The sequence below is a fragment of the Amblyraja radiata genome, chromosome 11 (genome assembly GCF_010909765.2).
Source record: "Amblyraja radiata isolate CabotCenter1 chromosome 11, sAmbRad1.1.pri, whole genome shotgun sequence".
NCBI classification, from domain to species: domain Eukaryota; kingdom Metazoa; phylum Chordata; class Chondrichthyes; order Rajiformes; family Rajidae; genus Amblyraja; species Amblyraja radiata.
In genome coordinates this window covers 12,562,899-12,589,984 of record NC_045966.1, presented here as the reverse complement: position 1 = coordinate 12,589,984, position 27,086 = coordinate 12,562,899, and the positions used below count along the sequence as shown (strand labels likewise).

General features: G+C 44.4%; 1 protein-coding gene across 1 annotated transcript in view; it reads right to left on the bottom strand.

Annotated features, from left to right (window-relative positions):
* The window catches only part of tgfbi (transforming growth factor beta induced), a 66,296-nt gene that overhangs the window by 5,062 nt on the left and 34,148 nt on the right, over window positions 1-27,086 (bottom strand). The window contains exons 4-13 of the mRNA XM_033029339.1: window positions 26,591-26,748; window positions 23,858-24,022; window positions 20,234-20,380; window positions 18,123-18,264; window positions 16,248-16,460; window positions 13,954-14,091; window positions 6,439-6,584; window positions 3,089-3,225; window positions 1,965-2,095; window positions 111-226 (exon numbers count right to left, since the gene is read on the bottom strand). Coding sequence (XP_032885230.1) covers window positions 111-226; window positions 1,965-2,095; window positions 3,089-3,225; window positions 6,439-6,584; window positions 13,954-14,091; window positions 16,248-16,460; window positions 18,123-18,264; window positions 20,234-20,380; window positions 23,858-24,022; window positions 26,591-26,748 — 1,493 coding nt within the window. The remainder of the gene's footprint in view (window positions 1-110; window positions 227-1,964; window positions 2,096-3,088; window positions 3,226-6,438; window positions 6,585-13,953; window positions 14,092-16,247; window positions 16,461-18,122; window positions 18,265-20,233; window positions 20,381-23,857; window positions 24,023-26,590; window positions 26,749-27,086) is intronic.

Sequence of the window (27,086 nt, the reverse complement as noted above, 5' to 3'; positions counted from 1 at the left end):
AAGTAACTCAGCAGGACAGGCAGCATCTCGGGAGAGGAGGAATGGGTGACGTTTCGGGTCGAGACCCTTCTTCTGAATGGGAGAATTGAATGGTAACACTAAATACTCACAGTTCCCATTTCCAAGTTGGAACCTTGCAGGGTTTTCAACAGCACAATCTGGCTGACCACTCCGCCACTGACCAAGATTTGTTCACCGATATGATACTTCAACAATGTGGGATCCGCTGCAGGGAAGGAAGGAGAGGCAAAGAAACCAAAACGTCAGCAACAGCAACATTTTTTTGTGGGCTTTAGTAACTACTTCTTCTCAACAAAACATACTTATCCGAGTGAGATTGAAAGAGAAAATGCTGGAAAAAAACTTTTCAATTCTGACCACAGTCTGGGGTCCTTCCGCTGCTGGACAATGCGGTGGAGACACTACTTTAACAAGGGAAGGGATATCATCCCAGGGGGGCACATGACTGGCAAGGGTGCCTGGTACAAAGATAGATCTGTGAACACCGTTACCAAAGGCAACGCTAATGAATGTACGTATAGCGGCTCAGAATGTCCAAAGAGTTTTTCATTGTTTGTGGCCAATATGTCCCATCTACATAAGTTCCACAGGACAGGTACTCCACACAGACTGCAGGACCCAATGTTGATTCATGAGGCCATAAGATCATAAGAGATAGATCATAAGACCATTCAATCATGGCTGATCCATCTCTCCATCCTAACCCCCATTCTCCTGCCTTCTCTCCATAACCCCTGACACCCGCACTAATCAAGAATCTATCTATCTCTGTCTTAAATATATCCACTGCTTGGCCTCCACGGCCTTCTGTGGCAAAGAATTCCACAGATTCACTCCCCAGGCATTGGGACTACATGTCACGCAGAAGCTACTGTATCTGGTGGAAAAGTCTGGGGAGAGAGACTCACCCAGCTACTGAATCCTTTGAGAGATTTGTGAATCAGAAGCTAAAAGGCAGTTACTACAGAAAACTTGGATCTTGGTTAACTAAATCGACACAGTGCTGGAGTAACACAGCACGTCAAGCAATATCTCATGGATAGGTGACTTTTCGGGTCAGGTCCTTCCTTCTTCTGAAGGAGAAAAAGGGTCTTGACCCGAAACGTCACCTCTCCAGAGATGCTGCCTGACCCACTGAGTTTTTTATTTTTTTATTTCAAAGATACAGCGTGGAAACATGCCCTTCAGCCCAACGAGTCTGCGTTGATCAGCAATCATCCATGCACTAGCTCTATCCTACACACGAGGGCCATTTTACAGAAGCCAATTAACCTACAGACCTGTACGTCTTTGGAGTGTGGCAGGAAACCGGAGCACCTGGAGAAAACCCACACGGTCACTGGGACAACGTGCAAACTCCGTACAGACAGCACCCATAGTCAGCATCGAACCCGGGTCTCTGGCACTGTAATACAGCAACTCTACTGTGCCACTGTGCCACCCAGTCACTCCAGCACTGTGTCCTTCTGTGTAAACCAGCATTTGCAATTCCTTGTTTCTACCTCTGGGTTGACTAGTCCTAGAAACACCAGGTTCTGGGCTTCCATTATTTTCACCACATCATCATTTGTGCAGTGCAATGTAATGGATCGAGTTTATTCGTATTCTACAATATTTTTAGATGTGCAGTCATAGAGTCATAGTAAGACACAGTGTGGAATCAGGCCCTTCGGCCCAACTTGCCAACACCGGCCAACATGTCCCAACGACACTAATCCCACCTGCCTGCGTTTGGCCCGTATCCCTCTAAACCTGTCCTATCCATGTACCTGTCTAACTGTTTCTGTTGGGATAGTCTCTGCCTCAACTACCTTCTCTGGCAGTTTGTTCCATACACCCACCACCCTTTGTGTGAAAAAATTACCCTCAAATTCCTATTGAATCTTTTCCCCTTCACCTTAAACCTTATTGCAAGCGAAACGATGGCGCGCTAGAGCTTTTACCCATCACTCTGATCTGCTCCCTGGTAGGAAGAGCAAGGATGGCATCATTGGTTGGTGCAAAGATCGTGAAGGTGCCAGGCCTGTTAAGGGTCTCGGTGAGTCCTGCTGTCTGGATAGCTCCCACCAGCATGCTGCAATAATCAACAAAGAACAATGAATGAAACCTGAGAACATAAATATATCTCTCTCCATCTTTCCCCCATCCTAGTCGTTGCACTAGTTTCACTCACGCAGCTACTGAATCCTTTGAGAGATTTGTTAAACAGAAGTTTAAAGGCAGTTACTACAGAAAACTTGGATCTTGGTTAACTAAATCGACACAGTGCAGGAGTAACACAGCCCGTCAAGCAATATCTCTAGAAAACATGGATAGGTGACTTTTCGGGTCAGGTCCTTCCTTCTTCTAAAGGAGAAAAAGGGTCTTGACCCGAAACGTCATCTCTCCAGACCCACTGAATTTTTTCTTTTTTTATTTCAAAGATACAGCGTGGAAACATGCCCTTCAGCCCAACAAGTCCACGTCGATCAGCAATCACCCATCGACCTCATCGGAGACAGTCGCACTATCTTTAAACGGATATTACTGGTGCTAAATGTTCTGCCCTTCATCCTGTATCTGTACACTGTGGACGGCTTGACTGTAATCGTGTATAGTTTTTCTGCTGACTGGATAGCATGCAACTTTAGTTTAGTTTATAGAGATACAGTGAGGAAACAGGCCCCTAGGCCCACCTAATCTGCACTGACCAGCGATCCCCGCACATTAACACTACCCTACACACACAAGGGCCAATTTTACATTTTATACCAAGCCAATTAACCTATAAGTCTGTACAACTTTGGAGTGCGGGAGGAAACCAAAGATCTCGGAGAAACCCACGCAGGTATAGGGGAGAATGCACAAACTCCGTACAGACAAACACCTGTAGTCAACATCGAACCCGGGTCTCTGGCGCTGTAAGGCAGCAACTCTACCGCTGCACACCCTGCCGCCCATGATTGTAATCATGCATAGTCTTTCCGCTGACGGACTAGCACACAGCTAAAAAGCTTTTGACTGTACCTCGGTACATGTGACAATAAACTAAACTAAACTAAGCGTTGTTTACTATATAACTGCATACCTGAAGCGGTCATCAGCTTTCAGCATGTCCATGATGGTGCCGACGGGAGGGGTTAGTATCTTGTCCATTATCATCATGGCACCAAATCTCCCTTTCCTATCATGTGCAGCAATACATGTGTTTTCCACGCACAAAGCCTTAAACAAACAGAGAATTCCTCAGGTCAGAAGACATTTTCACATGTCCTAATGGAAACATACAGTAATCCTAGAATTTTTGAAAGATTGATCGAAAGACACAGCATGAAAACAGGCCCTTCGGCCCACCGAGTCCACGCCAACCATTGATCACACGTTCCCAGTAGTTCTATGTTATCCCACTTCCGTACCCACTTACCTATGCGCGAGGAGCAATTTAGAGAGTTCACCTGCAATCCCGCGCGTCTTTGGGATGTGGGAGGAAACCCACGCAGTCACAGGAAGAACATGCAAACTTCCCACAGATAGCACCCGAGGTCAGGATCAAGCCTGGGTCACACTAGTTCTGTGTAATCACATGTCTCCAGCCCATTGGAAAATTCTTCTTAAGAAGAACTGGCGTCATTGTTTCAGACCAGTCATCTCACCCCAAGGACCACAACAGTGGAGACACATGGAACAGCAGATGTTGGAAACTTGAGCGAAGCACTAAGTGCAGGAGGAACTCAGGGGGTCAGGCAGCATCTGTGGAGGGAATGGACGAACATTTTGGTCGGGACCCTTCTTCGGACCGGACTGGAGTTTCTCAGAGTAGTCTCTTAAGGTCTAACCATGTTCAACCTCATCATCAATGACCTTGGACCGTGTGCTCAAAGATGAACATGGATTTGCGATATTTAACTTCTTCAACCCTCTACAGAGAATGAAACTGCCATACCCATAGGCAGCGATACGTAGTCAACATCACTCATGGCCTGATCAGTGGGGAATTGTTGGGATGATAAGACTATATTCAAATGTAATAGCTTATGTTTAACTGCTTCCACATTCTCAGTTCAAGTCTGAAGAAGGGTCCCGACCTGAAATGTCACCCATCCCATTTCTTCAAGAGATGCCGCCCGACCCATTGAGTTACTCTAGCATTTTGTGTCTATCTTCCATCTTCTCAATGTCAGCCCAAGAATATGTGATAGTATGATTTTTTATACTCCTGAATGTATATGAATGTCAATCATGATGAAAAAGGATGGCATGTGAGTCACGCAACAATGGAACCTGCTAATCATTAAATCTAAATCTCAGTGAAATAGGATACATTTATTTCTAGTTTCAAATTAATTCTGTCATTTACAGGATATTCATGAACCCGTTATCTGCCCTTAATGTGTCAGTCATCTGTTTTTGATGCATCTACCATCAACATCTTTAGATGTAATTGACGCTGTTATTGATCCAGTAGATTTTGAGTTGCTCTTCAAAGCTTTGTGCTTAGAATCTAGGTTCATACTGCACGAAGTGACGACTTAAATCAGGACTGTCTTTTGGAAGAGAGGTTGATAAGTCTGTTCCTTTGCGTGGATATACAAGGGAACTTTTGGAAAAAGAGTAGGGACATTCTTATACAGGAAAGAACTAGGGATGCTGGTTTACACTGAAGATAGACACAAAACGCTGGAGTAACTCAGCGGGTCAGACAGCATCTCTGGAGAAAAGGAATAGGTGACGTTTCGATTCGAGACCCTTCTTCAGAATGAGAATCCGGGGAGAGGGAAATGGGAGATATAGACTGTGATATAGAGAGATATAGAGCAAATGAATGGATGATATGCAAATAAAGACTATGGTGATAGAAACAGGCCGTTGATGGCTGTGGGCTCGGTGAAACCGAGTTCTACAGACAATGAAACTCAACAGGATGGCAGTGAAACTAGTACAACAACCAGGGTGGGAGAGGGACGGAGAGAGGGAGGGAATGCAAGGATTCCCTGTCATTCTTGTGTTCAAGAAGGAACTGCAGATGCTGGAAGATCGAAGGTACACAAAAATGCTGGAGAAACTCAGCGGGTGCAGCAGCATCTATGGAGCGAAGGAAATAGGCGACGTTTCGGGCCGAAACCCTTCTTCAGTCTGATTTCTATTTCCTTCGCTCCATAGATGCTGCTGCACCCGCTGAGTTTCTCCAGCATTTTTGTGTACCTTCCCCGTCATTCTTTCCCCTTTCCAGCATTCTGGCCCATATTAATCTTTTAACCAATATCTCTAACGCCTTTGGATCCACCATTTAGATTGACAAGAACAGGATGGGAGACATTTACATGGTTTAGCAAGGCCTTTGGCAAAATACCTCCAAGAGATGAGTTAGAGTCATAGAGTCATGCAGGTGGATCCTGGCCCATCGGCCCAACTTGCCCACACCGACCTACATGTCCCATCTGCACTAGTCCTACCTGTATGTATTTGACCCATATCCCTCTAAACCTATCCTATCCATGAACCTGTCTAAATGCTTCTTAAACGTTGCAATAGTACCTGCCTCAACTACCTCCTTCAGCAGCTCGTTCCATGCACCCACTACCCTTTGTGTAAAAAGGTTACCCCTCGGGTTCCTATTAAATCTTCCTCCCCTCACCTTGAACCTATGTCCCCTGGTTCTCAATTCCCCTGGGATCACTTGGGATCCAGGGAGAGCCACCCAAATGGGTATAAAATTGACTTGGTGGAAGGAGTCAGAGGAACTGAGAGTTCGAGAAGTGCTCTTCTATACCCATACAAAGGAGCAGATTAAGCAACCTCTTTAGTTTAGTTTAGTTTAGTTTAGAGATATAGCACAGAAACAGGCCCTTCGGCCCACCGAGTCTGCACCGACCAGCGACCCCCGCACACTAACACTATCCATTTATCCAAAACACAATTTTCATTTATACCAAGCCAATTAACCTACAAACCTGTACGTGTGGGAGGAAACCGGAGCTCACAGAGAAAACACACACAGTCCACGGGGAGAATATACAAACTCTGTAGTCAGGATCGAACCAGGGTCTCCAACACTGTATGTGCTGTAAGGCAGCATCTCTACCGCTGCGCCACCGTGCCGCCCCCTCTATTCCAAAAGACAGTTATGGTTTTAGTCGCCGTTCAGTGCAGTATCAGCCTAGATTGTAAGCACCAGGCTTTGAAGTGGAACTCAAGCCCTCCATTTCAGGTAACATCCCCACAAATTGTCTCCGCTCCCTTTCCGATTTGATGCTATCTTTCCCAATAGGTTAATTAGCTTTGGTAAATTGTCCCTAGTATGTAGGAGAGTGCTAGTATGCCGAGATCCTGGTCGGCGCAGACTTAGTGGTGCCGAAGGGCTTGTTTCCACGCTGTAACTATAAACTAAACAGTAATACTAAACAGTAATATTTAGGGGGAAAAAAAATGAATACATACGTTACGATAAACAAAGACTCTGAGTTTTTTGCCACTCAAGGTATCAAGTATCTGCCCATGGTACATGTATTTAGATGAGAGTTGATTCTTCACGATATGGTCCAGCAGTAGATTACGCAGATCTTCATTGACAACTGTCATTTCCTCTACATAAAAACACAGCAGAAAAACGTTAGACTAAGTAGTTCACTCAGACAATTTTCCACGCTAAATCTGTTCGGCACGGACTAGAGGGGTCGAGATGGCCTGTTTCCGTGCTGTAATTGTTATATGTTATATGTTAAATCTATTTGTGGACCTGCTTGTGTTCCTGTTCTAACCATGTCCATAGGAAGAACATGACAATGGTGGGCGGCACAGTGGAACAGTGGTGGAGTTGCTGCCTCACAGCGCCAGAGACCCAGGTTCGATCCCGACTACGGGTGTTGTCTGTATGGAGTTGGTACGTTCTCCCCGTGACTGCGTGGGTTTTCTACGGGAGCTTCGGTTTCTTCCTAAACTCCAAAGACGTGCCGTGGAGGCTAATTGGCTTTGGTAAAATTGTAAATTGCCTCTAGTGCATGCCGGATAGTGTTCGCATGCTGGGATCGCTGGTCGGCGTGGACTCGGTGGGCATTGTCAGTATCAAGTCAGTATCAGCAACCCTAGTCAGGATTGAATCCGTGCCTCTGGCTCAGTAAGGCAGCAACTCTACTGCTGCAGCCACTGTGTTGTTGTACATGCCCCTGGTATGGCTCATACCTTGCTCAGGGCACCACGAGCCATCTCCCATTTCATCTGGGGAACCAAAATGGAACTCATCTGAAGGATCATAATCACGAGATGGGAATAGGAAGGGGAATTAAAATGGTTAGCAACTGAGAGATTCTACCTCACTGGAGACCATTGAACTGCCTTTAATCGGACTTTATCTTGCACTAACATTATAAAGACATTCTTGCCATAGAGGGAGTACAGAGAAGGTTCACCAGACTGATTCCTGGGATGTCAGGACTTTTATATGAAGAAAGACTGGACACACTCGGCTTGTACTCGCTAGAATTTAGAAGATTGAGGGGGGATCTTATAGAAACTTACAAAATTCTTAAAGGGTTGGACAGGCTAGATGCAGGAAGATTGTTCCCGATGTTGGGGAAGTCCAGAACAAGGGGTCACGGTTTAAGGATAAGGGGGAAATCTTTTAGGACCGAGATGAGAAAAAAAAAATTTACACAGAGAGTGGTGAATCTCTGGAATTCTCTGCCACAGAAGGTAGTTGAGGCCAATTCATTGGCTATATTTAAGAGGGAGTTAGATGTGGCCCTTGTGGCTAAAGGTATTAGGGGGTATGGAGAGAAGGCAGGTACAGGAGTTGGATGATCAGCCATGATCATATTGAATGGCAGTGCAGGCTTGAAGGGCCGAATGGCCTACTCCTGCACCAATTTTCTATGTTTCTATGTTTCTATACCTCTTATCCTATATCTGTACACTGTGGACAGTATTGTAGGCATGTGCAACTCAGCACCATAAATAAAACTCAGGTGTTTGACATATAGTTACATTTGAGATGGAGCTAGAAAAATACATTGGGTGAGAAGGAAATTCACTGAAGAAAGATGGCATGAGCCTATTGCGGATCTGTACAAGGGTGGAACGGTGGCACAGCGGTAGAGTTGCTTCCTTACAACGTCAGAGACCTGGTTTCGATCCTTGACTATGGGTATTGCCTGTACGGAGTTTGTATGTACGTTCTCCGCGTGACCTGCTTGGGGTTTCTCCGAGATCTTTGGTTTCCTCCCACACTCCAAAGACGCGCAGGTTTGTAGGTTAATTGGCTTGGTATAGATGTAATTTGTCCCTAGTTTGTAGGGTAGTTTTAATGTGCGGGGATCGCTGGTCGGTGCGGCCTCGGTTTCTGTGCCGTATCTCTAAACTAAAACTAAACACAAGAAACATGTCAGTCAGCAGGTGGTAACCTAGACTGTCATCAGAAGATGGCATCATGGTATGTTGGCCTTCATAACGAGAGAATTTGAGTATAGGAGCAAAGAGGTCCTTCTGCAGTTGTACAGGGCCCTGGTGAAACCATACCTCGAGCATTGTGTGCAGTTTTGGTCTCCTAATTTGAGGAAGGACATTGTTGCTATTGAGGGAGTGCAGCGTGGGTTCACCAGGTAAATATCCCGGGATGGCTGGACTGTGATATGATGAAAGAATGGAATGACTGGGCTTGTATTCACTGGAATTTAGAAGGATGAGAGGGTATCTGATAGAAACATATAAAATTATTAAGGGGTTGGACAAGTTAGATGCAGGAAATATGTTCCCGATGTTGGGGGAATCCAGAACCCGGGCCACAGTTTAAGAATAAGGGGTAGGCATTTAGAATTGAGATGAGGAAAAAAAATTTCACCCAGAGAGTTGTGAATTTGTGGAATCCTCTGCCTCAGAAGGCAGTGGAGGCCGATTCACTGGATGTATTTAAAAGGGAATTAGATAGAGCTCTGAGGGCTAGCGGAATAAAGGGATATGGGGAGAAGGCAGGAACGGGGTACTGATTGTGGATGAAGGCTTGAAGGGCCGATTGGCCTACTCCTGCACCAATTTTCTATGTATCTACTGTATGTATCCATGTAAAATGTTAAAGGATTGATCAGTAAGACAGCAGGCAGTTGAATAGTGTGATCAGAGGTTATACCTTATCAGATAGATCACTGCAATGATTACCATTCTCAGCTCATAATACTGATGGATGGGGAGTGAGGACATCATTGTGTCAGCCTTTACTTTAGACTTTAGAGATACAGCGTGACCCACCGTGTCGATGCCGCCCATTGATCACCCCGTACACTAGCGCTATCCTACACACACTAGGGACAATTTACAATCTTTACCAAAGCCATTTAACCTATAAACCTGTACATCTTTGGAGTGTGAGAGGAAACCAGAGCACCCGGTGAAAACCCATGCAGTCAGTCACAGGGAGACGTACAAACTCCTTATAGACAGCACTCACAGTCAGGATCGAACCTGGGTCTCTGGCGCTGTAAGGCAGCAACTCTACCGCTGTGCCATGGCATCATTACGTTCACGTTAAAGTTCATACATTCTCCCAATCTCAGGTAAAGATAGATCACCTCAAAATCAGGAATTGTTTTATTTTGTCATTTATTCAAGTCTCTGGGTCAGACATCTTATTCTGCTGGGGGTAGTTCATTCCTGGGCTGTTGTAAAGAAAGTAGTCAAGGGGGGAAAACTTGTCCTGTAAGATGCAACTAATCATCAAATGTTGTATTACCGTGCAGCATTGCACACTCATTCCAAATGGATGGGCCACTGGGGAGATCAGACACCACGAGCTACAAAGTATGGTTTTCTGTTGAAGTTCAAAGTGCCAGGGAGTCCATTAGACTTCTAGAGACACTGCAAATGGATTCCCCCATAGACAGAGGCAGCAAAACCGCTCTGTAATAAAATCAGAGGCAGGTGAATCTGTGGGATTCTTTGCCACAGAAAGCTGTGGCCAAGTCAGTGGATCTTTTTAAGGCAGGGATAGATAGATGCTTGATTAGTGCAGGTGTCAGAGGTTATGGGAGAAGGCAGGAGAATGGGGTTAGGAGGGAGAGATAGATCAGCCATGATTGAATGGCGGAGTAGACTTGATGGGCCAAATGGCCTAATTCTACTTTTGACGTCATGACTTAACCAGCAGTTGCTGTTCTATGTTCTAACCACTGCAAATCTTACCATCTAAACTTGCATGAAAGATTTGTCGACCCAGCACTGCTGAACATTCTGATACAACATTATTTGTTTTGAAAGTTTATAAAATATAAATTATGTCTCAGTGGGAACAAAGATATTTTGGTCAAATTAATTTGAACAATTTTTGAACAAATGATCAGAGCGATCCCAGGACAACAGATTTTATTCCGCAAGGCATGACAATTTTTGACTAATAGATATTTACGCGAGACTATCACGAATACCAACTACTTTCAGTGTCTGATGTGTGGAAATGTGTGGAACCTCTGAAGGGTTTCAAAAACATGTCATTCAATCTGAACAACACACCACAAGGGTTTACAACGAAAACCAAAGGAGCAATTAAAAGTACAAAACAAATCACAAAAACCAAAAGGCACCAGATTGTTTGAAATGATTAAATGTGATTAATTATATGATTAAAAAGAAAATCATGAGTCAATTGTGGTTTTGAATCAGACTCCAAACGCATCACAACAAAGAATAATTTGCACAGAACAAATGTGAAATTATTACATTTCCTGTTTTCACGTTTTGAGGGACTTATTATAGACAATAGACAATAGGTGCAGGAGTAGGCCATTCGGCCCTTCGAGCCAGCACCGCCATTCAATGCAATCATGGCTGATCATCCACAATCAGTACCCCGTTCCTGCCTTCTCCCCATATCCCCTGACTCCGCTATCTTTAAGAGCTCTATCTAACTCTCTCTTGAAAGCGTCCATAGAACCGGCCTCCACTGCCATCTGAGGCAGGGAATTCAACAGACTCACAACTCTCTGTGTGAAAACGTTTTTCCTCATCTCCATTTTAAATGGCTTACCCCTTATTCTTAAACTGTGGCCTCTGGTTCTGGGCTCCCCCGACGTCGGGAACATGTTTCCTGCCTCTAGCGTGTCCAAACCCTTAATAATCTTATGTTTCAATAAGATTCCCTCTCATCCTTCTAAATTCCAGAGTATACATGCCCAGCCGCTCCATTCTATCAACATATGACAGTCCCGCCATCCCGGGAATTAACCTTGTAAACCTACGCTGCACTCCCTCAATAACAAGAATGTCCTTCCTCAAATATGGAGACCAAAACTGCATACAATATTCCAGGTGTGGTCTCACTTGGGCCCTGTACAACTACAGAAGGATCTATTTGCTCCTATACTCTACTCCTATTGTCATGAAGGCCAACATGCCATTCGATTTCTTCACTGCCTGCTGTACGTGCATGCTTACTTTTTAAACCAATAATGTTGAAACATCAAGAACTCTATTTCTGTGTGCCAGGTGAATTATAAAGCATGGTAGACACAAAATGGTGGAGTAACTCAGCGGGCCAGGCAGCATCTCTGGGTAGAAGGAATAAGTGACATTTCGGGTCGAGACCCTCTTCAAGCCCTACTTCTTCTCTCCAGAGATGCTGCCTGTTGCTGTTCTATGTTCATGTGATTGGAAACTAAATATTCCAGGATTTCGTTGCTTCAGGTGTGATAGAATTGGAGGGGCAAGAGGTGGAGGTGTTGCATTGCTTATCAGGGAAGATATTACAGCAGTGCTTTGGCAGGATAGATTAGAGGGCTCGTCTAGGGAGGCTATTTGGGTGGAACTGAGAAATGGGAAAGGGGTAGCAACACTTATAGGGTGTATTATAGACCGCCAAATGGGGAGCGAGAATTGGAAGAGCAAATATGTAAGGAGATTGCAGATATTAGTAGTAAGCACAAGGTAGTGATTGTGGGAGATTTCAATTTTCTACACATAGACTGGGAAACACATTCGGTAAATGGGCTGGATGGGTTGGAGTTTGTAAAATGTGTGCAGGATAGTTTTTTGCAGCAATACATAGAAGTACCTACTAGAGAAGGGGCGGTGCTGGACCTCCTGTTAGGAAATGAGATGGGTCAGGTGGCAGAGGTATGCGTTGGGGAACAGTTCGGGACCAGTGATCACAATACCATTAGTTTCAATATAATTATGGAGATGGTCAGAATTGGACCTAGGGTTGAGATTTTTGATTGGAGAAAGGCTAACTTTGAGGAGATGCAAAAGGATTTAAAAGGAGTAAATTGGGACAGTTTGTTTTATGGGAAAGATGTGGAAGAGAAATGGAGGAAATCTTTATGTCCCTGTTCGGTTGAAAGGAAATAGTAAAAATTGGAAAGAGCCATGGTTTTCAAGGGAAATTGGACACTTGGTTCGGAAAAAGGGAGAGATCTACAATAATTATAGGCAACATGGAGTAAATGAGGTGCTTGAGGAGTATAAAGAATGTAAAAAGAATCTTAAGAAAGAAATTAGAAAAGCTAAAAGAAGATATGAGGTTGCTTTGGCAAGTAAGGTGAAAGTAAATCCAAAGGGTTTCTACAGCTATATTAATAGCAAAAGGATAACGAGGGATAAAATTGGTCCATTAGAGAGTCAGAGTGGACAGCTATCTGCAGAGCCAAAAGAGATGGGGGAGATATTGAACAATTTATTTTCTTCGGTATTCACCAAGGAGAAGGGTATTGAATTATGTGAGGTAAGGGAAACAAGTAGAGTAGCTATGGAAACTATGAGATTCAAGGAAGAGTCATGTACATCAATGATCTGGATGATAGTGTGGTAAATTGGATTAATAAGTATGCAGATGATACTAAGATAGGTGGGGTTGTGGATAATGAAGTAGTTCTTCAAAGTCTACAGAGAGATTTATGCCAGTTGGAAGAGTGGGCTGAAAGATGGCAGATGGAGTTTAATGCTGATAAGTGTGAGGTGCTACATCTTGGCAGGACAAATCAAAATAGGACGTACATGGTAAATGGTAGGGAATTGAAGAATGCAGGCGAACAGAGGGATCTGGGAATAACTGTGCACAGTTCCCTGAAAGTGGAATCTCATGTAGATAGGATGGTAAAGAAAGCTTTTGGTGTGCTGGCCTTTATAAATCAGAGCATTGAATATAGAAGTTGGGATGTAATGTTAAAATTGTACAAGGCATTGGTGAGGCCAATTCTGGAGTATGGTGTACAATTTTGGTCGCCTAATTATAGGAAGGATGTCAACAAAATAGAGAGAGTACAGAGGAGATTTACTAGAATGTTGCCTGGGTTTAAGCAACTAAGTTACAGAGAAAGGTTGAACAAGTTAGGGCTTTATTCTTTGGAGCGCAGATGGTTAAGGGGGGACTTGATAGAGGTCTTTAAAATGATGAGAGGGATAGACAGAGTTGACATGGATAAGCTTTTCCCACTGAGAGTAGGGAAGATTCAAACAAGGGGACATGACTTGAGAATTAAGGGACAGAAGTTTAGGGGTAACATGGGGGGGGACTTCTTTACTCAGAGAGTGGTGGCTGTGTGGAATGAGCTTCCAGTGAAGGTGGTGGAGGCAGGTTTGTTTTAATAATTTAAAAATAAATTGGATAGTTATATGGACGGGAAAGGAATGGAGGGTTATGTTCTGAGCGCAGGTATATGGGACTAGGGGAGAATACGTGTTCGGCACGGACTAGAAGGGTCGAGATGGCCTGTTTCCGTGCTGTAATTGTTATATGGTTATATGGTTACTAGTGGAAACATCCTCTCCATGTTCACTCTATCCAGGCCTTTCACTATTCTGTAAGTTTCAATGGGGTGCCCCCTCATTCTATGCACAGGTATTTCTACTGTTAAGAACAGGACTGTTAATTACGCTGATGTGTTAAAATGTTTGTTGGAAACTTTGCTTTATAGTTTAAGTGTTAAAAGAAATAGTCAATATTCATGATGCAAGCGGTGCACAGTTTCCACTTACCCTTGAAGGCAACATCCTGAGGAGCAAGAAGAGTTAAAGGCTCTTTTTTCTCCAGATAGGTGGTCAGACCTGCTTGCTTGAAGAGGCTGCCTATTTTGGTGACACCAGCCTTTTCAGTCAATTCCAAGAGGGTCTTAGCTGTAAAGCAGTCAAGACAAATCATTCAAAATTACAAATGTCGAAAATAAAAATGCTTACACACACATAAATAGACACTTCACAGTGGCACAGCGACAGAGTTACTGCCTCACAGCTCCAGAGACCTGGGTTCGATCCTGACCATGGGTGCTTGTCTGTACGGACTTTGTACGTTCTTCCCGTCACCTGCGTTGATTTTCTCCGGGTGCTCCGGATTCCTCCCACACTATATAATGACGTCAAATTATCCTTTAGTTTTAGAAAGTCACAATTTTATGGATCGATTTAGTTTGTAAGATTTTCAGAGTGACATGATATTTATTTAATGTGATTTTTTGAAACGTAAATACATTTAGACATCCGGGTTTGTTTTATGAAGGAACGTACAGCATGGATTTTGTTCAACAATCTTTACAAGCCAATGGGAAACTTTGCTGATCTTCACAATTCAGTTCTGCCTAACGTGATCTAGTTATTTGGGTAGGAATTGCAAATGTGCATTTCCTGGTTTGGAACATGGTGGCGCAGCGGTAGAAGGAACTGCAGAAGCTAATGCGGCGCCGGAGACCCGGGTTCAATCCCGACTACGGGTGCTGTCTGTACGGAGTTTGTACGTTCCCACCGTGACATGCGTGGGTTTTCTCCGAGATCTTCGGTTTCCTCCCATACTCCAAAGACGTACAGGTTTGATCACTGTGATCACTGATCAGCACGGACTCGGTGGGCCAAAGGACCTGGTTCACTAAACTAAATTAATAAGCTAAACTCATTTTTTTTCCAAACGGAGGGGGTGAAAAGGTATGCTTGTTTATGTGCACATGCACACTAAATTTGTGAGGTGCAGCCTGCTCCTTAACCATCTTGCCTTTGCCTCCTTCGAGTCTGTGTGAAATGTAGTGTGCAAGGGAAATCCCACTAAAATAATTCATGAGGAATCATCTTCTGCTCCTCAGAACAGGAGAGAGAACAAGGTGCTCTCAATCCCAGGGGAATGACTAAACAGGTGAATCCTTGCTACGATGAGTCAACTTGACTTGCTAAAACATGCTTGATCTCCATAGAGGTAGGTATGGAAGTAAACTAGAGTTTATGTTTTCCCTAAATCAGTTTAGTTTAGTTTGGTTTAAAGATACAGCGCGGAAACAGGCCCTTCGGCCCACCGAGTCCACGCCGACCAGCGCTCCCCGCACAATAACACTACCCTACACTTTACACTTACACCAAGCCAATTAACCAACATACCTGTACGTCTTTGAAGTGTGGGAGGGAACCGAAGATCTTGGAGATAACCCACGCGGTCAGGGGGTGAGCATACAAACTCTATACAGACAGCTCCCATGGTCTGGATCGAACCTGGGTCTATGGCACTGCAAGCGCTGTAAGGCAGCAACTCTACCACTGCGCCACCGTGCCACCCTAATTGCCGTGGCATTTTCTCTGAAGAAGGGTTCCGACCCAAAATGCCACCTATACCTTTTCTCCAGAGATGCTGCCTGACCCGCTGAGTTCTTTGTGTCTGTCTATGGCATTTTCTTCTCTTGCTTTTTTTCTTTCTAGAGAGCCTGCTGGGTTATTTGGGGAACGACAGATGGAAGGCTCACGTTGTACCATGACAAAGTACTCAGGCATTATCATAGGTGCAAAAAATTAACAATGATCACCTAACGTTACCTGATCACCAGATGTATCTGTACAGCAAAATAAACCAAAATGAAGGATTACTGAAATTATATCCAGAGTATTAAAATTTTACAATTGTATTATTCAAAGGATATCTATTCTAGCTGCTACATGAGGGCGGCACGGTGGCACAGCAGTAGAGTTGCTGCCTTACAGCACCAGGGTCCCGAGTTCGATCCCGACTGCGGGTGCTGTCTGTACAGAGTTTTCCCGGTGACCGCATGGGTTTTCTCCGGATGCTCTGGTTTCATCCCACACTCCAAAAACGTGTATGTTTGTGGGTTATTTGGCTTCCATACATTGTCCCTCGTGTGTAGGATGGAACTATCGTACAGGGGGATCGGTGGTCGGCGCAGACTCAGTGGGCCGAAGGGTCTGTTTCCACGCTGTATCTCGAAACTAAACTAAACTAAATTAGATCATTAATATGCAAAATGAATCAGATGCAGCAATAATAACTTTGCACTTCTGCTTACCGGAATCGGGGATCAAAAGCTCGTCGATCATATGAATAACCCCGTTTGTCGTGAGTATGTCCTTGTCAATAATGATGCTCTTGCTGTTGAGCGTAAGAGAGTCACCAATGCAGCCCACTTCCAGAGACATGCCCTCCAAGGTCACCATTGGTGTGCCCGAGATGATGGCTTCTGCACATTGGACTCTTCTCAAAATGTGGTAATTCAGCAGAGCTGTGGATAGAAGAGAGTTACGGAATATTCACTCTTTCACTAAATTAAATGGCACTTCTTTAATCTATGTTTGGCGAGTCTATTTAGAATGTGTATCTTTATTGAGAAGAGATTTAAATGAATGCGTGGGGTGGTACAGTTGTGAAGTGGTAGAGTTGCTGCCTTGCAGCGCCAGAGATCTGTGCTCGATCCTAACTATAGGTGCTTGTCTGCACGGAGTATGTACATTCTCCCTGTGACCTGCGAGGGTTTCCTCCCACATTCCAAAGACGTGCAGGATTGTAGGTTAATTGGCCTTGTAAATTGTCCTTAGTACGTAGGGTAGAACTGGTGTACAGGGGAGTGTTGGTCAGCCTAGCCTCTATGGGCCGAAGGGCCTGTTTGCACAAGGTACCTCTAAACTAAACTGAACAAATAATCTGACAAATATAGAGGGGAACCGTTACAAAATCTAGGAAAATGGCTCCATTATATTTGGAAGAGAATAAAGATTAGGTATTCTTTGGAAAATATCAGAATGGGTTGAAGAACAGAGGTATCTAGAATGCAGGCACGAAAATCAATTAAGATGCATGGGATTAACAGTGACTTGGTTGTGTGGAGTCAGAACTGGCTTACTGATAGAGGACAGAGGGTTGTGGTGGAACGTCAATATTCAGGCTGGAGGTCTCTAACCAGTGGAGTTCCACAGGGATCTGTGCTGGGACCGCTGCTGTTTGTGATATGTATAAATGACTTGGATGTAAATGTAGGTGGTTTGGTTAGTAAGTTTGCAGATTACACCAATATTACTGGGATTGCAGACTGTGAGGAAGGCTTTCAAAGTTTACAGTGAGATATAGATCAGATACTGAAATATAGTCATAGTCATATAGCTTGGAAACAGGCCCTCCGACCCAACTTGCTCTCACCGGCCAACGTGTCTCATCTACACTGGTTCCACCTGCCTGCATGTGGTCCATATCCCTCTAAACCTGTTCTATCCATGTACCTGTCTAACTGTTTCTTAAAATGGGCGGAGAAATGGCAGATGGAGTTTAAACCGAGCAAGTATTGCTCTTTGGGAGGTCAAATGTAAAGAGAAAATATACAATGAATGGTATGACCCTGAACAGTGTTGTAGGCTGGTGCAACTCAGCACCATAAATAAGACTCAAGTGTTTGACATATAGTTACATTTGAGATGGAGATAGAAAATACATTGGGTAAGAAGGGAAATACACTGAAGAAAGATGGCATGAGCCTTTTGTAGATCTGTACAAGGGCGGAATGGTGGCACAGCGGTATAGTTGCTACCTTACAGTGCCAGAGACCTGGTTTCGATCCTTAACTATGGGTGTTGTTTGTACGGATTTTGTACGTTCTCCCCGTGACCTGCATGGGTTTTCTCCGAGATCTTCGGTTTCCTCCCACATTCCAAAGACGTACAGGTTTGTAGGTCAATTGGCTTGGTATAAATATAAATTGGCCCGAGTGTGTGTAGGATAGCGTTAGTGGGCGGCGATCGCTGGTCGGTGCGGTCTCGGTGGGCTGAAGGGCCTGTTTCCATGCTGTATCTCTAAACTAAACGAAACTAAATCTGCTGAAATGAATAGCATGCAAAATCGCTGCAAATGTCATATTAGCATAGACGAAGATGCATTAGATTATACTTCTCATTACATTTCAAAGCCTCTGGGTCTCCTAGGATCCTGTTCAGAGCAGCAGGTGGTATTTTGCTGAAGGCTTTGTCGGTGGGAGCAAAGAGCGTGTATTCTCCTTTACTGCGAAGCATATCCTCAAGACCTGCGGCAGCTACTGCAGCCTAGAGAACACAACACAGAAGAGCCCAGGAGAAAGCCAAGTCAGATATCACAACATAGAGCACAATGATCATCCTCAGGCTTAGAATTCCATTTTATTAATTTCTTAAAATATTTCCCCTAAATCGCTGCTTGCATTAAGCTGATTAATGTGGCTCTTGGTCACCGGGGAATTGTCAAAAGAATCCCAGATCTTTACTTTACACATTACTTCAGAGATAAGGTGCGGAGAAAGGCCCTTCGGCCCACCGTGCCAGCACCGACCAGCGATCACACGGTACACTAGCACTATCCTACACACGCTAGGGACTATTTACAACTCTTGCCAATAGTACATCTTTGGAGTGTGGGAGGAAACCGGAGTACCCGGAGAAAACCCACGTGGTCACAGGGAGAAAGTCCAAACTCCGTGCAGACAGCACCCGTAGTCAGGATTGAACCCGGGTCTCTGGCGCTGTGAGGCAGCAACTCTACTGCTGCACCACCGTGCCGCCCCTTCCTATAGATTTCCCTTCCAATATTTGGTTGCAGCATTTAACCCTTCCCATCATCAAAATAAGCTTATCAAATTAACCTTGAAAAATAACGTAATCATTTGTTGAAAACAAAAAAAACATTTTGAATATCCAAACATGATGCCAATTTGTCTTTAACCCATGGGCGGCCATCTTGAAACCCCCAATGGTAAGTTTTGAATCAATGGTTTCAACCATTTCTTTGGATAATGGTAAATGGGGAATGAAACGTTTCACTGCTCATTACAACATTACTGCATAATTGCTACATTATCCAAATTTGTTTACACCAGGGAGAACAAAATTAAAACATCAACATCATAACATTAAAGTCATTCACCTGTCATTTACTTGCAAAGCAAATTTCAAAGTAAATTGTGAAACTACAGATTGCTGGCTCTTATTGACTGTATAAGAACTGAGGCAAATTAGTTTATAACGAGCAAAAATTCAAATCTACAAATAACTGGAAATTCAAATTAAGTTAACAAAGTAGAGGATAAGATGCAAGTCCCAAAGTGAGTTCAGATTAGTTTAATTTAGAGATATAGCGTGGAAACAGGCCGTGAAGGCCACCGAGCCCGCGCCGACCAACGATCCCCATACATGAGCACAATCCTACACGCTGGGGACAATTTATAATTTTACCGACACAAATTTGCCTACAAACCTGCACGTCTTTGGAGTGTGGGAGGAAACCGGGGCACCCAGGGAAAACCCACGCAGGTCATGGGGAGTACAGACAGCACCCGTAGTCAGGATCGAACTGGGGTCTCGGGTGCTGTCAGGCACCAACTCTACCTCTGCACCAACATGCCACCCCTATCATTGTTTCAATCATTATTCTTCTGTGGCCTGTGCCAGTTTATAGCCAATTACAATTATTTTAATCTAATACTGACTATATAGTTTACCAATTCTTTTTTACCATTATCTGGTGCACTGTAAGGGTGCAGGCATAAAACTGACATCCAGTTAGATAAAATCCAGTTCTATGGCCCACAATGCATGCTGCAAAATCAAACTCAGAGACTTGGACAAAAACACAGTAAAAAATATATAGTCATTGGGATGCGAATCATGAGATGCGGATCATGGTTTGTGCATGGTTTGAGATAGCTACAAGAAGAGCAAACAGCTGCTGCATCAAACAGCATAAGACAATGGCTGGGAAACTAAACTCCAAGATGACGGGTTGCAAATATAGAATCCTCACATTAAGAAGACATAAGGAATTGCAGATGCTGGAATCTTGAACAAACCAGCATCGGCAGTTGTCAGTTTCGATACATCGAACTAGCATGGGTCTATTTGCATGCTGCATCTCTAAACTAGTCTCCAAACAAAGTGGACAAGATGATGAAAATGAGAACAGAAGCAGATAAGCATTTAGCACAGTCACATGCTCATCCTTAATCTGCTACTTTAATAGAAGTCTCATTCCTTCTGTACGTACACGAAGCTGCTGAAAGTTATCATCAATTTCCAGCGTGTCCTGTATCGAGTTTGCAACTGCCATGAGGACTCGGTCAATGACATGCACAACTCCATTAGTAGCCAGTTGGTCCGCCTTCATTATCCGTGCACAGTTGGCAGTAACAATCTATATTGGATATAAACATATAATATTTGATCAGGTCCTTAAAACACCAAAGATGAATGGATACAGAGAAAGACCGACAAGATGATGCAAGATAATAGAACATAGAACAGTGGAGCACAGGAACGGGCCCTTCGGCCTACAATGTCTGTGCCGAACATGATGCTTAGTTCAACTGATCTCATGTCTGTATATGATTCATAGCACTCTATTCATATGTTCAAAGGTGATAGGAGCAGAATTTGGCCATTCGGCCCATCGGGTCAAATCTGGCATTCAATCATGACTCATTCATTAATCGCATTCATTAACAAACATCCTCTCCACATCCACCCTGTCAGGCCTTTCACTATTCGGTAAGTTTCAATGAGGTCCCCTCTCAACCTTCTAAACTCCAGCGAGTAGCGGCCCAGTGCAGCCAAATGCTCATCATATGTTAACCCACTCACTAATGGGATCACTCTCGTAAACCTCCTCTGGACCCTCTCCAGCGCCAGCACATTCTTCCTCAGATATGGGGCCCAAAACGGCTCACAATACTCCAAATGCGGTCTGACCAGCGTCTTATAAAGCCTCAGCCCTCACTAAAAGCCTCTTGCTATATTTAAGAGGGAGTTAGATGTGGCCCTTGTGGCTAAAGGTATCAGGGGGTATGGAGAGAAGGCAGGTACAGGATACTGAGTTGGATGATCAGCCATGATCATATTGAATGGCGGTGCAGGCTCGAAGGGCCGTATGGCCTACTCCTGTACCTATTTTCTATGTTTCTATGTTACACACCACCATCATATCTGCCTCCAGCACCACCCCTAGTAATGCATACCAGGCCCCCACCACTCTCTGTGGAAAACAGAGTGCCTCGCCCATCTCCATTCAACTTTCCCCCTCTTACCTTTTGGCTGTGCCCTCTAGTTTAGTGTAGTTTAGTTTATTGTTGTCAAGTGTACTGAGGTACAGTGAAAAGCTTTTTAGTTGCATGCTATCCAGTCAGAAAAAAGACTATACATGACTGCAATCAAGCCGTCCAAAATGCACAGATACAGGATAAAGGGTATAACATTTAGTGGAAGGTAAAGTCCAATAAAGTCTGATTAAAGATAGTTAGAAGGTCTTCAATGAGGGAGATGGGTGGTCAGGACTGCTCTATTGTTGAACATTTCTACCCTCGGAAAAAGATTCTAACTGTCTACCCTTTCTATGCCTCTCAGAATGTTTATATATTCTATCAAGTCTCCCCTCAACCACCTAACCAACATTCCAGAAAAGATACTTCAAGTCTATTCAAAGGTAGACATAAAATGCTGGAGAAACTCAGCGGATGAGGCAGCATCTATGGAGAGAAGGAATAGGCGACATTTCAATAGACAATAGACAATAGACAATAGACAATAGGTGCAGGAGCAGGCCATTCGGCCCTTCGAGCCAACACCGCCATTCACTGTGATCATGGCTGATCATCGCCAATCAGTACCCTGCCTTCTCCCCATATCCCCTGACTCCGCTATCTTTAAGAGCACTATATAGCTCTCTCTTTAAAGTATCCAGAGAACCGGCCTCCACCACCCTCTGAGGCAGAGAATTCCACAGACTCACAACTCTCTGTGGGAAAAAGTGTTTCCTCGTCTCCGTTCTAAATGGCTTACCCCTTATTCTTAAACTGTGGCCCCTGGTTCTGGACTCCGCCAACATCAGGAACATGTGTCCTGCCTCTAGCGTGTCCAAATCCTTAACAATCTTGTATGTTTCAATAAGATGCCCTCTCATCCTTCTAAACTCCAGAGTGTAAAATCCCAGCCGCTCCATTCTCTCAGCATATGACAGTCCCGCCATCCCGGGAATTAACGTTGTAAACCTTTGCTGCACTCCCTCAATAGCAAGAATGTCCTTCCTCAAATTAGGGGACCAAAACTGCACACATTACTCCAGGTGTGGTCTCACTAATGCCCTGTGCAACTGCAGAAGGACCTCTTTGCTCCTATACTCATATGCATCGCCAAAATCAGACACTCTCTCACACCTCCCGCTGCTGAAAGACTCATCCATGCCTTCATCTCCTCCCGACTGGACTACTGCAACTCACTTCTCCTTGGCATCAGCTCCACCTACACCAACCGACTCCAACTGGTCCAGAACGCAGCCGCCCGATTCATCACCCACACCAAATCCTGGCATCACATCACTCCAGTCCTCAAACAACTTCACTGGCTTCCCATCTCCCACCGGATCACCTACAAAATCCTGGCCCTCACCTACAAAGCCCTCCACCATCTGGCCCCCCATATCTCACTGACCTCCTCTCCCCCTACCAACCCTCACGGTCCCTCAGATCCACATCAGCCGGTCTCCTCTCCATCCACAAGTCCAACCTCCGCAGTTTTGGGGACAGAGCCTTCTCCAGGGCAGCTCCCAGGCTCTGGAACTCCCTCCCCCAACTGATCCGCAATTCCGTGTCCCTCACCATCTTCCAGTCCCGCCTCAAGACCCATCTCTTCACCTCTGCCTATCCTTAGCCCCACGTCCCCCTCCCTTTTCATCTGTGCTTGAATTCCCTCATATTGTGTTTTGAATTGAATTCTGTCTTTAATTTGTGTACTAGTCATGTCTCTACTATTTATTTCATTCCGCTTACATGTTTTTCCTCTACTTGCTAAATTTTGTAAGGTGTCCTTGAGACGCTTGAAAGGCGCCCATAAATAAAATTTATTATTATTATTATTATTATACTCGACTCCTCTTGTTATAAAGGTCAACGTGTCAGTCGCTTTCTTCACTGCCTGCTGTACCTACATGCTTACTTTCATGGACTGATGAACAAGGACCCCCCAGATCCCGTTTTACTTCCCCTTTTCCCAACTTGACGGCATTTAGATAGTAATCTGCCTTCCTGTTTTTGATACCAAAGTGGATAACCTCACATTTATCCACATTAAACGTCATCTGCCATGCATCTGCCCACTCCCCCAACCTGTCCAAGTCACCCTGCATTCTCATAGTTTCAGGTAGAGACCCTTCTTCAGACCTTTTCCTGTTGCTAAAATCTAGAGAGCAACCTATAGAGCAGTCTTGAGCTACTATCTACCTTAAGACACCGGAACTATCTTTGATCAGACTTTCCTGGACTTTATCTAGCACTAAGCGTTATTCACGTTATTCTCTTTATCATGTGTCAGTACAGTGGATGGCTCGATTGTAATCATGTTTAACCTTTCTGCTGACTGGTTAGCGCGCAACAAAAGCTTTTATTGCACCTGTGACAATAAACGAAACTAAACGAAAAAAAACCCCAAAGTAAACACGGTACTTCGGTACACGTGACAATAAACTAAACTCAAACTGTAATCCAAACAGTATTCTGGTAAACCTCCTCTGCACCATTTCCCAAGCCTCTGCATCTCTCCTGTAATGGGGTGAGTAGAAATGCAGGCAACACTCCAATATAATGCGTTTGCAGAATAGGTACAAAGGATAAATCGTTCTTACGCCATTGGGATAGTGGTGTACATATATGTTTAAATCCTGGTACATTGACCTCAATGATGTGCCATGCCCCAGCTCCTCCGTGAGAATGCGCCTGTCCACCATGTGGTAGTGAAGGGCGTTGAGCAATTCAATGTTGACGTTGCTCACGAGGGCATCAATAGTTTCCTATAATTGAGATTAAAAAAAGAAAAAATAGATCAAATTATAAATATTCTTCAGACACAAAATATTCTACTAACAGTGCAGCGGTAGAGCTGCTGCCTTACAGCACCAGAGACCCGAGTTTGATCCTGACTAAGGGTGGTGTCTGGACGGAGTTTGCATGTTCTCTCTGTGACCGCGTGGGTTTTCCCCGGGTGCTCCGGTTTCCTCCCACACTCCAAAGACGTGCAGGTTTGTATTCATAGCGAGAGGATTTAAGTATAGAAGCCCTACTGCAGTTGTACAGGGCCCTGGTGAGACCACATGTGGAGTCAGTTGTGTGCAGTTTTGGTCTTCTAATTTGAGGAAGGGCGTTCTTGCTATTGATGGAGTGCAGCGCAGGTTCACCTGGTTAGTTCCCAGAATGGCCGGACTGACATACGATGAAAGAATGGGTCGACTGGGCTTGTGTTCCCTGGAATTTAGAAGAATGAGAGGGGATCTTGTAGAAACATATAACATTCTTAAGGGATTGGATAGTGTAGATGCAGGAAAAATGTTCCCCATGTTGGGAGTCAATGTTTAAGAATAAGGGGTAGGTCATGTAGGACTGAAATGAGAAAAAAACCTTTTCATCCAGAGAGTTGTAAATCTGTGGAATTCTCTGCCGCAGAAGGCAGTGGAGGCCAATTCACTGGATATTTTCAAGAGAGTGTTAGATTTAGCTCTAAGGTCAAAAGGAATCAAGGGATATGGGGCGAAAGCAAGAACGGGGTAGTGATTTAGGATGAACAGCCAAGATCATATTGAATGGTGGTGCTGGCTCGAAGGGCCGGTTGGCCTACTCCTGCACCTATTTTCTGTGTTTCTATGTTAATTGGCTTAGGTAAAAAAATATATAATTGTCTCTAGTGTGTATGATAGAGCTAGTGTGCGGGGTGATTGCTGGTCGGCGCGGACTCGATGGGTCGAAGGGCCTGTTTCCACGCTGTATCTCTAAAGTCTAAAGTTTAAAGATTAGGTTTTTCTTCTTTCTCAAATGTCTCTGGCGTGTAGCTGTGGCACACAAATCAAAAAATATATATTTCTGATCCCAATTTAAGGAAAATGAAATAGCACCTACAGTATTTCATTGGGTTTCATATTCCTGCTTAAATTGCAAACAAGAATCATTGTTCCCCTTTATGATCGTTGTCTACTGACCCTTGGCCCTGAAAGTAGCCAGGATTGCCATGTGAGGAAATGCTCTCTGTTTTAGCTGATATTTAAGTACTGTCTAGATTTTGACGTGTGAGGTTTACCGATGCCAAAATGGCATTCTGAGACAGCATTATGTCTCTGAACCCTGCTGGAAAGCTATGCTTTACGTGGGATCATAAAATTAACTCAATACAGTATGTACTTTATAGCGCTTAGGATACCTGAAACTTATTGGGCTTTTGCTTACACAGTAAGATCTTGACATTTATGTTAAGAGGCCAATAAACAACACAGGTTCCATTGATAGGCACAAAGTGCTGGAGTAACTCAGCGAGTCGGGCAGAGTCTCTGGAGAAAAAAGGATGGGTGACGTTTCATAGAAACATAGAAAATAGGTGCAGGAGTAGGCCATTCGGCCCTTCGAGCCTGCACCGCCATTCGATATGATCATGGCTGATCATCCAACTCAGTATCCCATCCCTGCCTTCTCTCCATACCCCCTGATCCCTTTAGCTACAAGGGCCACATCTAACTCCCTCTTAAATGTAGCCAATTAACTGGCCGCAACTACCTTCTGTGGCAGAGAATTCCACAGATTCACCACTCTCTGTGTAAAAAATGATTTTCTCATCTCGGTCCTAAAGGACTTCCCTCTTATCCTTAAACTGTGACCCCTAGTTCTGGACTTCCCCAACATCGGGAATAATCAGGACCCTTCTTCAGACTGAAAGTGGGGTGTGGGGGAGGGTGTGCGAGAGGGGGAGGTGGTGAAGAGCTGGAGGCAAGAAAAGACCATAACCTCTCGAGGCCCGCCACAAATGACCTCAGGCAGGGTCGGTGGCAGGTGCCCTGGTAGGTCCATTGGTGGCTAGGGAAGGTGGGATCTCAGGAGGGATACAATGTTGAGAGCTATGGAACTAGTTCAATGACTTGTCAGAAGGGTCAAGAAGGGAGGGCGGACAGGAGAGGAGTGTAAGTGGAAGTTACTTAAAATTAGAGAATTTAATGTTCATATCGCTGGGTTGTAAGCTGCCCAAGTGAAATATGAGGTGCTGTTCCTCCAATTTGCGTTTGGCCTCACTCTGACGATGGAGGAGGCCCAGGACAGAAAGGTCAGTGTAGGAATGGAGCGGGGAGTGGAAATAGTTGACAACCAGGAAGTTCACACCAACCATTTGCCAATGCAGGTAGGTGGGACTAGTGTAGATGGGACATGTTGGGCAATGTGGGCAAGTTGGGCCAAAGGGCCTGTTTCCACGCTGCATAACTTCATGACTCTACAGAAGTGTCCCCATAGGCAGTGAAATGCTTTGGCCTCTTCTGAGGGTGTGAAAGGCGGGTCTTGCTATCGCTCCCTTTAAAGTAAAGTGGGAAGGTGCCATGAATACTTACCTCAGGCAGCGCAGCCCAGGCTTCATTACTGGGAGCGAAGATTGTGAAACTGCCAGGTCCCTCAATCTCTGCTTTAAGCTTGGCACGGTCAGAGTACAGCTGAGTGGAACTGGAACCAACATTTCCCAGCGTGTTGTAAATATTGGTAATTGGTAATGCTGTAAAGGTGAAGAAGGACACACAACGTCAGAACATGTTGATAGATGAATTCAAGAGAGAGTTAGATATAGCTCTGAGGGCCAACAGATCCTATGGATATGGGGAGAAAGCAGGAACGGGCTACTGATTTTGGATGGTCAGCCAAGATCATATTGAAAGGCGGTGCTAGCTTGAAGGGCCAAATGGCCTACTCCTGCACCTATTTTCTATGTTTCTATGTTTATTTGCAATAACTGCAACGTGAAACAACATGAAAAGTTGCCTGAATAAATATAGACTAATATGGGTAAATGGGACCAGCCCAGAAAGCCAACTAGATCAGTATGGCGGACATGGT